Source organism: Castor canadensis, chromosome 1 (genome assembly GCF_047511655.1).
Source record: "Castor canadensis chromosome 1, mCasCan1.hap1v2, whole genome shotgun sequence".
Classification (NCBI taxonomy): Eukaryota; Metazoa; Chordata; class Mammalia; order Rodentia; family Castoridae; genus Castor; species Castor canadensis.
In genome coordinates this window covers 10042902-10058063 of record NC_133386.1, presented here as the reverse complement: position 1 = coordinate 10058063, position 15162 = coordinate 10042902, and the positions used below count along the sequence as shown (strand labels likewise).

The following is a 15162-nucleotide window of genomic DNA, read 5'->3' as shown; positions in this document are numbered from 1 at the left end:
TGAATCACATGTTAATTCTTATTTGAACGTTGGTAGACTTCTCACACCTCTTTGGTCCATGTGAGCATTTGCAGAACAAATACCTGTCAAAGACCATCAATGTACACTGTGATGTGTTGTTGATTTAGAATCAAGACAAGCTTAAATTCTAGTTGGAAGAGTGGATGTCAGGCAAGTGATCATGTGCAAGACACAGTATGTGATGGTGGATTAAAACAGAGACCTGATTTAGATTATCAAACAGGCTTCCTGAAGGATTACCACAGAGTAAGGCGTAACTACTTCAGTTACATGAAAAAGCATTTTGCGGCTAGAAGATGCCATAGAAGGCTTTTTTTTGGGTGGGGGGGTGCTGGAGGCATGGCTCAGTGGTAGAGCGCCTGCCTAGCAAGCTTGGAGCTCTTGAGTTCAAACCCCAGTTCTGCCCCCTCCTTCCCTCCCCCCTCCCCACCCAAAAAAAAGCCTTGGGGAAGTTCTATTAAAAATGAAACTATTAAAGAGTTCGTTGAATATTTCTAATTTTAGGAGAACAAATTGAATTAGTGCAAGTTAAGGTAAGGTGACAAAAGTTAAAATATATGTTGGCAAACTAGGTAAAACATTTTTTAGGTCTGTTTCAAGTTGTGAGAACCCTCACCTTTCAAAAGCAGGAGCAAACATTTCTGTGAACTGGTGCTCCTCTTGTCCCAATCCATTCCCCAGTTCAGTTTAGAGTAGACCAAACCAGAAATGGCAGGTGGAACTATTCAGACTAATTTTGAGTTTAAATGATTGTTTTTATTTCTGTTATCCTTAAATTGAATCTTAAACTTTACTTCTCAGTTTTTCACAAGTGAAATGAAAGAAAGAAAATAATTTAACTGATTATAGGAGATACTGTTTTTTTTCTTCATGTTCTTACATTTCAAATTTTCATATTTGAAAAACCCTGGATTCATTTTTAAGTGTGCCTCTCCAAAAGAAAAAAATGGGTGCCACTATTTAGAAACCACCTGCCTATATCCTGTTAGTGATGGCCAGGCTTCTCTGCAGTATTTCCAGCATGAAAATTCAGTGTAGACTGAGGGCAGTTTCTTTTCCTAGTCAAATAATCTTTGAATGTGGAAAATTAATTTTTAAAATTTATCATTTGTGTATAATGGTCCCACAATCAGGGTATTATATGGGCGTATGGACAGATATGTATGAATACATATACATAAGTTTTTAACTAAAGTAATTTCTAAGTGACTTGAAGTTTAACCTCAACACTGAAGTCAGCTCTAAATGAACATACTTTTTTATTCTACCATTCTTCATTTTTTTTAATCTATATCAATGGTAGCACCCATTTTTATGTACTTTATATAAAAATTTTATGCCTCAGTAATTCTAAAGCTTAAAATTTGAGCCAAAATTTCTTTGGGGAATGACATGTTAGCAGGAAAGCTGCCATTTTATAAGCTCTGAGAGTTGCATCCTCAGGCTTCCTTTCTCAAGGTATGACTTTTACTGGCAGTGACTTTGAGAAGCTGGGTAATATCTGACCTCAAAGGCAGTTATGCTATTGAGCCCCTAGATTTTTGCAGTATGTTTTAGATTATTACAATAAAGAAATAGAAAAGAGGACAGCTTAGCAAGAGCACCATCTAAAATAATGGCCCTAGGTTGCCAGTGTCACCCAGTAAATATGCATGAATAAGTGAAATAAATTCTTGTTCCAAGGAAGTATTTGTTGAGAATTTAGCAGTGATTTATCAATAAACCTGGCATTGCAAATATTACAAATATACAAATATTGTTTCAAAGATAGAAATATAAAAGTCGGGAAAGAAATATAGGTGGGCTATGCAGAGCTGAAAGTGTCACCTATCCAGATCACATAACCCAGAGGGTGGCTCTGGATGACATTTTAGTGTCAGGTACAATCAGATACATAAAAGACTGAGGATTAGAGCATCAAGATGAGCTGCCTGGGCACAGCAAACATGTATACATAAAAAGAAATCTCTATGTTTTTCCATACATGTGCTACATCTATGGCCAAGCATGGATTCTAAAGTAGTGGATTTAGAAATTAAGGAAACAATGATCTCATAGCCCTCAAGTGACGCAGGAAATCATAACTAGGGAAGTCGCTCTTCTTATAGCATATAGCTCTTAAGCTCAGAGCCTCACTGCAGTTGCGGTGGTTTTCAGCGAACACCATACATGTGATTTAGGAGCGCTGTATCAGCCTGCATGTGATTTAGAGTTTTCACGACACACATTAGTCATTCTTGTTTTGGTAAGGGAAAGTAGGAGTGTGTTTAGTTTTGGGGGCTCTGTGATTCCACACGTGAAATGTTTAATTCACTGTGGTCATTCTCTAAGCTCCCACCCTTTTATTTTTAAAAATGACATGAGACTTCATTGAAATCTTGCCTTCTGGGATTCAACGCTTATATTAAAGTTAAAAACAGCTTTTGTTTATCTTGGCTTGTTTTTTTTTTTAAGTGTTTAAAAGTGCAGGGTGGGGAGGAGGGCTTTTATTTGAAGTCAAAGTAAATTCTTAATAAGAAAATGTATAGTTTGTGCCTGAACTAGTAGCCTTCATTCCTAATTGTTGTGTGATAGAGTAGATTTTTAATCTCGTCTTATATTTATTGCCTTATTACTTTTTCTCTCACCTTCTTCCCTTTCCCTCTACCACTGCCCTCTCCCTCCCCCAATGCCTGTTATTACACGCTCCTTCTGGCACTAGAAGTCCAGCTCGTCCACCACTACTGGGGAGAAGATCACAAAGGTGTATGAGCTGGGGAACGAGCCAGAGAGGAAGCTGTGGGTTGATCGATACTTGACTTTTATGGAAGAGAGGGGATCCCCTGTCTCTAGTCTGCCTGCAGTGGGCAAGAAGCCGCTGGACCTGTTCCGACTGTATGTCTGCGTCAAGGAGATTGGAGGTTTGGCCCAGGTAAGAATGAGTGGAGTGAATAAGGAGGCATTATGGACAGGGCCTTGGAGCAGCTGTCTTTGAATATCCGGATCCGGCTTTTTTCTCACAAAGGAAGAACTAAGCCTGTAGGAAAGTTGCCTTCTTGGGTACCATCAACTCCAGTAGGTCATTTACTCAGACTTCAGTTTCCTCATCTGTGAGACCAGATATTTATACTGGATCTTTCTTTAGATTCCCTGGCAGCTGTAGAATCTGGAGTCTGCCACAGATTCAAAGAGTATTTACTAATGACTAAATTATCTGGGCCAGATAACAAATCAAATTCACTGTTTCCTTTTATGCAGAGCAATTTATCAAAGGAATAAAGTCATGCTGGTAAAGCCCGCCCTCAGGTAGAAGGGCCAGGTCAGTGGTTGTCGGCAGTGCTGAGTCCAGAATAGGCAGGAAAGGTGCCTAGGACCCAGAATTCAAGGCAGTGCTCATTTTCCGGGTTGTGCAAGTGTCTGCCGATACTTGCTGACTTCCAGAGGGAGTGTCTGCTAAATTTTGTGCCCTAGCCATGCTCACCCCAGTCACCATCATATTTTTAGTAAGGAGTCTAGTTGGAGTGGACATGTCATAGAAACAGGTAAGGGTACTAACATGTGAGTTAATATTTCACTGTCATCTTTATCTTTCTGTATACCCACAAGGGCCAGGTCACTGTCCCCAAAGAATTGGTAAGGAGTAGGCCCAGGCTACACTCTCAAAGTAGGTAGTGGACAAGTTCTGTCTGATTCCAAATGTTCTTCTTCCATCTCCCAGTTGTGCTCATCCCTTGGAGAGCTTTTAAAAGCTGTCCGTCTGGGTCTCCAGTGGTCTGAAAAGCAGTCAAAATGAGGCACCCTGCACCCCATTGGTCCCTATCTAAGAGTCCAGTGCTGCCACTTCGGGAGATATAGGAGGAGCCTTTGTTCTTGGTCTTCCTCTGAATGTCTGACCTTCCCACGGGGGAACTGAGGCCTGTGGCTGAAATCATTACAATTTCAAGGCTCTGTGTAACCAAATGTGAAATTTTGTGCTGCAGACCACATGTGAGAGATGGTTGGCACAGAATGATCCAGACACATCTCTCTTTCCTGCACTGGACCCCCCCACCGCCCCGACTTCCCTCCTTGACTCCCCTCACCTTTCTCCTCTGCACTTGGGCTTCACTCAGTCCCTGGACTCCCTGTACCTAGACTCTTCTGACAGACTTCAGAATCCCAATCTCAAAAACCAGAGTAGTGGAGCTCTTATCTGGCTACTTGCTTGTATTGGCCTGTCTCAGTAGTGTGTGTGACCAAGTTAGATCTGCAGAGAAGAGTCTGCTGACTTAGCCAATGTAGCTGGGGATGCATGAGCAGCAGTGTCATACCCAGCCATCCGCCCAAACCAGTGGGCATGAGATGTGCATGGGGGCAGGTGCTGTACCAACACCCAGATCAGCTCAAAGCCTGGTGTCTCGAGTTCAATAACCCTATTGACCATTTCTGAAGCAGCCTGCAGGCCTATTATGTGTGGCCTCATATTAAGTGTCCAAAGAGATATTTGTGTATTGCACACTATTTAGTACTAAGTAAATGGAGAGCCTTCTGAGAAAGTTTCTGAATCCATAAATTCAATATTTTCCTGAAAAATTACTGTTGTTAATCCTTACTATGCTACCCAACACAGCAGACATCAAAAGGCACGAGCTTCTCTGAGTTATTTGTAAGCCTTTCATTCATGAGTTTAATCTTTCAAAACCTGTTCCCAAGTAGGAATGAGAAGGCTGAAATAATGCCCCATTGCAGGATCCCTCTCCTTTTCTCCTCCTTTGACAATAAAAATGTTTTAGAGACTTTTCTGGTGGCCATTGAACCAGGGAGGCTACTTGATGCATGGTGTCTGCTTTGGACTGTAGGGGTGCTGCTGCTCACTGCCCACTGGCCAATCCCTGTAGGACTCAGATTCTCCTCCCCGCTCCCCTCCTCTCCCCTCCTCTCCTCTCCTCTCCTCTCCCCTCCTCTCCTCTCCTCTCCCATCCTGCAATGGTAGTGTCTCCAGCTTAATGGAGGTACAAAGTCCTACACAGCACACACAAAACTGTGCCCTAGCTGCTGAGCTAGCTAGTAGCAAAACAGCCCAGCAAAGGAGGGGTGGCATTGGCTAGACTCTTAAATTTGGGGACAGCTGATAAAGGGGTCTTGCCTGTGTTTACACCAGGTGCCACCTCTGCCTTTGTAACAAGAAGCCTCCAGTGAGAGGATAATGGAAGGACAATGCAGTCAGAGTTATGGGCTCACTCTGGGAGCTGGGAGCTTTTGGAGGGGATATTGTTTTTCATATCAGTGCTCAGACACTTAAGCTGCAAAGCAATGTTGCCATTAAATTCATTTTTGACGCCCTTTCTTCCAAACTAGAGGTTGAGGGGCTACAAGCAGGAATGTCCATTCTAGTGCTGAAGGAACCACACCCTGTAAGATTCTGTGCGAGGCACTAAGTGGTGCAGCCAGCAGAAGACCCTAGCAAGCAGGCTTTATGTAGTGATCAGCAGGTTCCTTAATGGTTTTATAACTGTAAATGTTGTTTGTTCACTACCAAGTGGGTGTAATGAGCATTAGTTAAAAGAGGCAAATGAAAAAATAAATAAATAAACCAAGACATTAAGTGCTTTTTGTCTCCTGGCTTTAAACAAACCATTTTGCTGCAAACCAATAATCTGCTGGGGTTTTTTGTTTTGTTTTGTTTGGTGGGTTGGTTTGGTTTGTTTTTTGCTAGGTCAATAAAAACAAGAAGTGGCGTGAGCTGGCAACCAACCTAAATGTTGGCACTTCAAGCAGCGCAGCAAGCTCCCTGAAAAAGCAGTATATTCAGTACCTGTTTGCCTTTGAGTGCAAGATCGAACGAGGGGAGGAGCCCCCGCCGGAAGTCTTCAGCACTGGGGACACGAAGAAGCAACCCAAGCTCCAGCCGCCATCTCCTGGTAAGTGACAGCTCTACAGCTGGGTCTTAAAAGCCCAGGCCAGCACATGGCAGAACTGGAGGATGCACAGCTGAGCAGGGAAGTCCAGAAGTAAAGCTAAGGGAGAACTGGGATCTTGGAAAGGAAGCAGTCTCACTTTGTTATAATTAATTAATTAACTAATTAATTAACAGTGTAATTGGACCCTGTTGGCAGGGGTGTAGGGAAGAGAGAATAAAACTTGGGATGTTGCTGTTTGCAGTTAGCACTTTGAAGACATTCTTTGGCTTTATCTTATGTAGTCAAAATAGACTTAGGAAGTCTGAGCTACATACCTTTGTTTCTTTATTATTTAAAACTATTCTGTCTTGTTGTGTACAAAATTAATACTCACGTTAACCTGTTCCAGTATTTTGCACCTTGCACAGTACCACTCTTGGGTACAACAGCCAGTTTGTCAAGCTCTTCTGTCATGGTTTATACCATGACATGAAATGTTAGCTTTGTTTTTGGTGTCACCTGCCCAGCAAGTTCTCAACTTCAGTGAATCCCACCAGCTACTATGGTGAAGGCCCATAGAACCCTGTTTCTGGAGGGGTATGTGCCCATCAGCTTTGGCAGAGGCTGGAAGTGAGGACTAGGTACACAGGCAGTTCCTCCACACTCACAGGCAAGCCAGGTGCATGATGCCTTCATCTCTCCCGCCCTCCACCTGCTATTGGGGACCTGCTGTTCTTCACAGCTCTCCTTCTGGTCTTTGCTTCTCCCTTGAGGGTTTTACATTTCAAATTACTAAATCATATATTTTGATAAACACGGTGTTAGAGGTGGGAAGAAATGAGCATTATCCTTAGTTCTGCATGGTGGCTTTACTCAGATGTAAATCCTACCATCTCCTGTCTGTTTCTGGCCAGTGGTCATGACAAAGGCTGCTTCAAGCTCATGACCTTGAGCACTCGGCTGAACTGCTCCCAGTCCCTGTGTAAGGTGGGAATCGTATGCTTCACTTGGGTCACTTGGCCTATCCCTGGGCTAGCTAGCAGCCCATGTGTCCTGAGGGCACACAACGTGCTTATCATTTTATTTCCACATCAGCTGTGGATATTGATGGTATTTAAATGTCCCTGAGAAAACAAAGGCAGGTAGAATCTAAGGACCATGCTAAAGCCATGCAATGGGGGTGCAGTAGGCCCAGTTGGGGACTTTTGGCTCTAGGTCATTTGCTGAACTCACCAGAGCCTCAGCTTATATGAAAATGCCTTTGCACCAAGTCAAGGGAATTCCTTTCCCTTTTAATAATTTCCTCTGGCTCCTGTCCAGATGGCAAAGTTGCTGTCTGGGGTTGCCAGTCAAGGAATCTCACATGAATGCTTTAGGCCCACAGTATACTCAGAGTGACTATCCCTAGATTTAGATCTGTCGTTTCCAAGTACAAAGATAAACCTCCTCTCTAACCACACCCTTAGAGATCTCAAAGCTTCACTCTTCAGCATGCTTCTGAAAACTAGGAATCTAATTTTAAAAATCACACAGCATTATATTCAGTTCACAGAGTCAAAGAAGCTGCCTATGAGTGGCTCTGAAACTATTTTTCCAAAATAAAAACCCAGTGGGGTGTAGGGACCAAAGTGGTGATGTCTACAAAGATCTAAGGGTGTATTTTATTTGCCAGGAAAGAATTTGTGTTCCTGCATGGTCTGCACTTGTGCTGGAGAGTAGCTCTCCCAGCATGCCTCAGCCTCAGTGCAGGAAACCCCACAGAGGTGCACATCCTCCAGAAAGTGGAGGCCTGTTCTTCAAACAGCTAGTGCCCTCCTTTCCCCTTTTGTAAACTGCTACATTTGTGGTGCATTATCATTTTAACTGCACAAAAGGAGATTGGGATGCACGGAGCCAAGGTCCTTCAGTGACACAGGAGGTAGTGGAGTCAAAACTTCCTGGTCTTGACCAGGAAGTCAAAGCTTCTCTGGGTCTTGACCCAGAGATCATCCTGCAGATTATTGTGGATGCCAAAGAGCCTGGCCAGAGAGTAGTGAGCAGCAGTGTCCCTGTAGTTCAGAGCTACATCTGTCACTGCCATGCATGCATCAGGTGGCCTCTCTAGTTCCAGGACCATCATTAAGGAAAGTATCTCTAAAACTTTTTTTGTAGGACTGGGAGTTGAACTCAGGGCCTTGTGCCTACTAGGCAGGAGCACTACCACCAGTCCTTTTGGTGGTGTTTTTGTTTTGTTTTGTGTTGTTTCAATATTGGATTTGAACTCAGGACCTCACACTTGCTAGTAAGGCACTCAACCACTTGAGCCACCCCACCAGCCCTGTGTTGTTTATTTTTGAGATGGAATCTCAAAATATGCCTGACATTTGTGCTTTCCTGCACAAGTTAGGTGAGGTCCATTGGTTGAAGCCCAAGAACTTTTTGCCCAGCTGGCCTTGAACCACTGTCTTCCCAGTCTGCCTCCCAAATAGCTAGGATTATAGGCTTGAGTCACTGCATCCTGTCTCTGAAACATTTTTATTGTCAAGAAGGAAAATAAGATTATTCCTATTTTCCAGGTCAAGGTCTCATTTATGACATAATTTTTAAGACCAATTTTCAGCAAAAATTGTGTTCTTTGAAGTCATTTTCCCCCTAAGAACATAATTATAGTTTATTTCTTACCAGCATATCCATGCAAATGAAAAGATTTCTAAAAAACATTCTAGATATTCTCCCCAATGATCACTGAATCACTTCGCTGTATTCTAAGATGTTATAAGTCATGGATCTCTAGTCCAGTTTTGATTTGTATCCTATGGATCTAGACTTGGATGCAGATAGGAGCCAGAGATACGGCCCCATTTTCCTACAGGACTGTGTCCCACAAGCGCACTGAGCATCCAGGTACGCCCATGAACTTGGGCAGAACCTGGGGGTGGCCTGCATCTTTAGGGTGCTAGTGAGATCGCCTGTCACACTGATCGTATACAAGTTGGTGGTTGAGTTCCAATCAACAGCAGGAGGAGTCGCCAACCTAGTAGGTGGTTCTGGCTGGCTGGGGGAAGGAGGAGCTGAGGGATCAGTAAGATGGGGTAAGGAAGCTACATATTCAATTAGTATGTCTGTAACTGGAAACTCATCCATCTTTGCTGGCAGGTGGCTGACTGAATTTCTATTATTAGCTGACAGGTGATGTCACAAAACCTGTCACCAATCCAACTAGGGAATCCTCAGTGGAAGACAAATGAGAAAGGGGCTTGGATGTAAACAAAAGTGCCCTCTGGTTGACCTCTAGTCACTAGACCTGGGACACATCAGCTCTCCCCACCCTATTCCCCACACCCCCTCCCGCCAGAACTAGGGCACCAGGTTCACACTGTAAATTATCTTCCCAGCCAGGAGCCTGACTGTTCCATCTGAAATGTGTGAATGTACTTAACCTCCAGTAACCTTTCCATTGTTTACTTTAGAGTATACATTTGTAGCTTCTGGCAAAAGGTAGGGATATCCTAGAGAGCATGCCAGCCTCCTCTATTAATGGAGCTGCAAGAGGTTGCATTCATTTTTTTGTTCCTGAAAGGAGAGGAAAAACATTGGCAAGGGAGAAGAATTTTTCCATTTTTTTATTAGCTGTAAATGTGAATACTTTGTAAATAAGGGTCATTCAGAAATCATAGCGTTGAAAGCTATGCTTCCAGGGAAGCTGTCCTGGGTGGTGTGGAGTCTGTGCCTGATGTAGGGAGCAAGTCATTTCTCTTCTGCAGCACTGGGTGGTCACATCTGCAAGACTGTCCTTATATATTTATAAAAGGCTACCTTATTCTTTTGTCACAGTATGCCTTTTTAATACACATTTCCAGGGTTTCACCAAATTTGGATTTGTAAGCAGGCATTAATGTTTTCCTTCTAACATACCCTGCATGTCTGAGGACTTCCCTGAGTCCAGGTGCACCACAGGGTGGACATCACACAGACGCACAAACTAAGTCAGTTAGGCCAGAGGCTGGGCAGCCCTGATCTGGCGGAAATGTCTGCGTCTGGCTGAGGCTTTACAAATAGAAGTGATAACACTCATTTCCATTTCTGACTCCTCCCTGGTTTTAATTATATCTGATCTCATAGCTCAGGAAATGAAGGCATAATTGATAGAACATAGACATCCAGGTGTTGAGAAGGTATTAAAATAACTAAGTTTCATTATTAATTTGTATTATTGCTTTTCAAGTTAAATATTTCTCATTGCCTATGACCTAGAACTAAGTTCTCTAAATTTTTTCTAAATTAGCATAATAAGTCTATCAAATGGGTATACCAAATTTTCATTTTTGTGTACATTTAAAATATTTCCAGTATAAATAATACTGAAACAAACATTTTCTGTGTAAAATCTTGTTAGATTATTCTTTGGGACAAATACTTTAGAAAGCAGTTACCAGATTAAATAAATTTTATGGTTCACAAATGAAGTACATTTCCAAATTCAGAAAACTTTACTAAGGATTAAATGTGTAGCTCAATGGTAGAGCACTTGCCTAGCATGCACAGGGTTCTGAGTTCTGTCCCAATACACACACACACATATACACACACACACACTTAATAATTTTTACCATAGACAGTGTAAGAGCAACTAATTTTACTCCATCGTTATCAACAGTGGATATTATTAGTATTTCTAATAGGTGTGTCTGATTTTAAATTATTTTATATACATTGCTATCAAGAGTGACCTCACTTGATAACCTCTAGTTTCTTCCCCCATTTCCTCTTGACCACTGCCAGCTAACTCAGGATCCTTGCAAGGTCCACAGACCCCCCAGTCAACTGGCAGCAATTCCATGGCAGAAGTTCCAGGTGACCTGAAGCCACCTACCCCAGCCTCCACTCCTCATGGACAGATGACTCCAATGCAAGGTGGAAGGTATGTTCCCAGGACTCTGTGAGACGTACAGAATCAGATTTGCTTTATCTTTTGATTTTTATGGAACTGACTTAGAAAGAAGAAATGGTATACACTAATGCATTTTTTAACCTTTATCACTACTAGTTTTATTTGTGTACTTTTGGACAGTTTTGCATTTATAAATTTCAGAATTTGCTTATTTTTTAATAGTGTTTACAGGTGGCTTCTGCTGTTATCATTAAACTTTCATTTTTTTTCATCTCTTTAGAAGCAGTACAATCAGTGTGCATGACCCATTCTCAGACGTGAGTGATTCATCTTTCCCAAAACGGAACTCCATGACTCCAAACACCCCATACCAGCAGGGCATGGGCATGCCAGACATGATGGGCAGGATGCCCTATGAACCCAACAAGGACCCCTTTGGTGGAATGAGAAAAGGTACATGCAGAGAGGCCTCTGCTCAGGCATGATCCAGAAGGATTTCTTCTCCCTGCTGTTCCACAACCAGTACACCTGTTGATTCAGAATAGTTTCGAGTGCCTGCTGCCTAGTAGTATGCACCTTCTTAGCCTACCAGATTTGTGGTCTTGGAAAAAGTATCTCACATGGCCATGTCTTACTTTTCTCATGTAGAAATGGGCAAAATAGTGGGACCTGCTTCACAGGGCATTGTGAGGATTGAGTCCCTGCACGTAAAGCCTATAGAAGACTCATTGACACCTAGGATAAGTAAGCACATGCATTATTGATAGTATTGTGATGTTAGCATGAGCCAGCACACCATTAGGTGCTAGATATTAGCAAATCAAACATAGTCTCTGCCCTCAAGGAGTTAACAGATCCTGGGATGAAAAAATAATAATTTAAGCCACAAATGTAGTAATAAAGATCATGGTTTGTAGAAGAAACCAAATGAAAAGGAAAGGATAGAAATAGTAGTGATATTAGTTAGGGGCAGTGGGAGGAAGGGAAGTCAGATAGTCAGAAGGGAAGGGAGGAAAGGAGGAAGAGAGCCACAGCAGGAGGGAGCTGGATCTGTTGAAGGAGGCAGCAGGTGCCTGGAAACAGTGAACATGGGACACACAGACTGAAAGCATCTGCTGCCAGGGGCCAGGACCTTCTGCTGTGTAGCAGATTGAGATTGGGGTTTTTGCTAGCTGAGAGATGTTATTCAGGGAAATGACATGACTTGAATTTTTTGTAAAAATAAACATAAATACCAGCCATCTGTGGGGCATGTGTTGAAAGAAGTGAGAGTAGACCTGGAGAGACTGTCATGATAATCCAGAGAGAGAAAACAGGTTGGAGTTGGAGAGCAACAGTGGGAGAGAGAATCACCGCTACATGTTTTAGAGGTGCTGATGAATTGAACATTGAGGCTACAGAGCTACATGATAGTGACTGAGAGGAAAGATGTGACTAGCTACAACATGGCCAATTGGGAAAGGGAAAAGGACAGGAAGGGGAATCCAAAGCTGCTTGTGCTATGTTGAGGTGGTGCACAATGGACTACCTATCTGGAGCTGGGCCAGGGTTGGAATTAGGTGTGACCACATCTGCAGCTGGAGAATGGATAAGCTTGGTGACAGAAGAAGTATTCGTAGGAGAGCATCTGTGGATGGTAGGAAACCCAGGGTGGTTCTTCCTTTTTGCTGAACCCCAAGATTGAATTCACCTTGAGAGTGTGCATATCAATACCAGTTCCACATGGAAACCTCATAATTTGTTTTTGGTTTTTTTTGGTATTCTTCCAAATGTAGCTGGGGCCTGTGAAATTGAGGCATAATGTGAATGTTATTTTTTAAAATATGGAAAAAACTTGTAAATATTTTTATGGAAATAGTTATTGTGGGATCCCTTAAATAATGGTACCTGTGTTGTATTTAGATGTTGGGGCACATGAATTTCTTGATATATTGTCCAAGTGGAGAGAAGCATAAAGTCAAAGTCTTGGTTTTCACAAGCATTGTGCACTAATAAAAAATAAAAATGAAGAATGTCAAAGTTTTTAATCGTGGACATATATTGTTAAGTAAACAGGATTCATAATATTTTGGATAACTTACATAAAGCAAGATAATCTGATTTTTCATTTCAAGAGTTTCTGGTTGCTTATTCCAAGGAACATTTTGTGGAACATGCAATTAATCTGTAAGCTCAGAAACTCAAATCTTTGTGAATGTTAGAAGCAGCTACTTTTCTTAGGGGTATAAAATGCTAAATAGAACATTTTGTTAGTACCTTTGGTGTCTATATCCCATTCTTAGACTCTGAAAACATAGCAATGTGAGAAAAGTAATTACAGTAGACCCTTGATATCTGCAGGTTTGTGGTTCCAAGGGGACTGCCCTTGAAGAAGAACAGCATGTAATATATCCGTGAGTAAGGCGGACTGACTATAGTAGTATTTGCAATCTGGCCTCAGTGTATTGTGAATCATCTCAATATCCTCCCTGTGTGCTATATTAGATGGCTACAATTGTATTTCTCTTGTTTCCTCACACCTGTAATTTCTCTTACAAAATGAATACGATTTTAGTAGTGATTGTGGGGTTACATTGCTAGGTACTGGGTAGAATGTGATGTGTCTTCACACCTATGTAACTTACCTGGTGACTAGTACAATCCCTAGTATATTTCATCTCACCTCCGCTTTACAATATCAACATACTCAGTACCAACTTAAAAGAGAGAAACAGGAAGTCCTCGGAACTTCAGTTGGGAAGTGTCTTTTAGACCGGTGTCAGTGGAAAGCGGGTCCTCTGTTGCAGCAGTGGCAGCTGCCAGTGTCACTGTTGCTAACCTAGAGCACAGCACTGCAGTGAGTCAGAGAGCTGGGCTTCCATTCCACATCCTGCAGAGCCGGCCCTGCCTGTTCGCCTGCCTGCCTCCCACCTGCTCATTTCCTTCGCTCACTGAGGCACTGGTGGATTGCATATAAGGAGACATGATATCTAAGTCTTCTTTGCTAAACAATATATTTTGAGTATCTATTAAAATCTGTACATGTAGCTGTACTCTTTAATTAAGTAAGTACACACAATGGTGTAGTGCTGAACGAGTTGCTCCCTCATACTCTGCTGTTATAAACAGGCGCAGTGATTAGTACTAGGGATGTTGAACATTTCTTCGTGTATTCATCGCACATTTGTACTTATTCTTTTGAGAACTGTCTGTTCATTTATTTGCCCAAACATTAATTGAATTGTCTGTTCTTTAGTGTTTAATTTTTGAAGCTTTTTATATATTCTGGATTAATTCTTTATCCAGTGAATTGCTGACAAACATTTTCTCCCGTACTTTATGTTGTCTCCTGATTCTGTAATTCTTTCCTTTGCTGTGCAAAAGCTTTTTAATTTGATACAATCCTATATGTCAGTTCAGAGTTCTTCCCTATGTTTTCCTCTAGTAGTTTCAGAGTTTCAGGCCTTACATTTAGATCTTTGATCCATTTTGAATTAATTTTTATAAAGGGTGAGAGATAGGGGGAATAGCATCAGTCTTCTACTAAACACTGATATGTGAATATCCAGTTTTCCCAGCACCATTTGTTGAAGCTGTCTTTTCTCCAATATATGTTTCTGACATTTTTGTTGAAAATCAGATGACTATACCTGTGTGCTGTTACTACTGCATCTTCTGTTCTGTTGGTCTAGGTGTCTGGTTTTGTGCCAATACCATTCTGTTTTTGTTACTATGATTCTGTAGTATAATTTAAAGTTGGGTATTATGATACCTCCAGCATTGCTCTTTTTGCTCAGGATTGCTTTGGAATCTTTTTTAAATTTTAAGATTGATTTTTCTGTTTCCATAGAGTGACATTGGAATTTTTGTGGCGATTGCATTGAACCTGTAGATTGCATTCAGTAGTACCACCATTTTCACAGTACTAGTTGTGCCCTATCCATAATCATGGGAGGTCTTCCCAACTTCTAGTATCTTCTTCAGTTTCTTTCCTCAAGATTTTATAGTTTTCATTGTAGCAGTCGTTCACCTCCTTTGTCAGGTTTATTCCTGGGTGTTTAATTTTTTTTTTTTTTTTTGGAGGCTATTGAGAATGGGATGGTTTTCTGATTTCTTTCTCAGCCCATTTGTTTTTGGTGTATAGAAAATCTGGGTTTGTGTGTTAATTTTGTATCTTACTACTTTGTTGAAAGTGTTTGTTAGATCTAAGAGTTTTTTGGGAGTCTTACACTTTTAAATATAAGGTGATACTAGCTGCAAACAGGGATGATTTGAAATACTCCTTTCCTATTTGTATCCCTTGTATTTCTTTCTCTTGCCTAGTGCTCTGGTTAAGAATTCAAGCACTATATTGAATAAGAATGGACACCTTTGTCTCTTTCCTAACTAGTAATTATTGTAGTAAACTGTTCTTTCATACTTGTGGCAGTGTTT

At 41.6% G+C, this 15162-nt stretch overlaps 1 protein-coding gene across 11 annotated transcripts in view; it reads left to right on the top strand.

Annotated features, from left to right (window-relative positions):
* The window catches only part of Arid1b (AT-rich interaction domain 1B), a 404160-nt gene that overhangs the window by 371631 nt on the left and 17367 nt on the right, over positions 1-15162 (top strand). For all 11 annotated transcript variants that reach the window (XM_074071680.1, XM_074071697.1, XM_074071715.1 and 8 more), the window contains 4 exons: positions 2723-2932; positions 5696-5900; positions 10641-10779; positions 11030-11202. In XM_074071680.1, coding sequence (XP_073927781.1) covers positions 2723-2932; positions 5696-5900; positions 10641-10779; positions 11030-11202 — 727 coding nt within the window. The remainder of the gene's footprint in view (positions 1-2722; positions 2933-5695; positions 5901-10640; positions 10780-11029; positions 11203-15162) is intronic.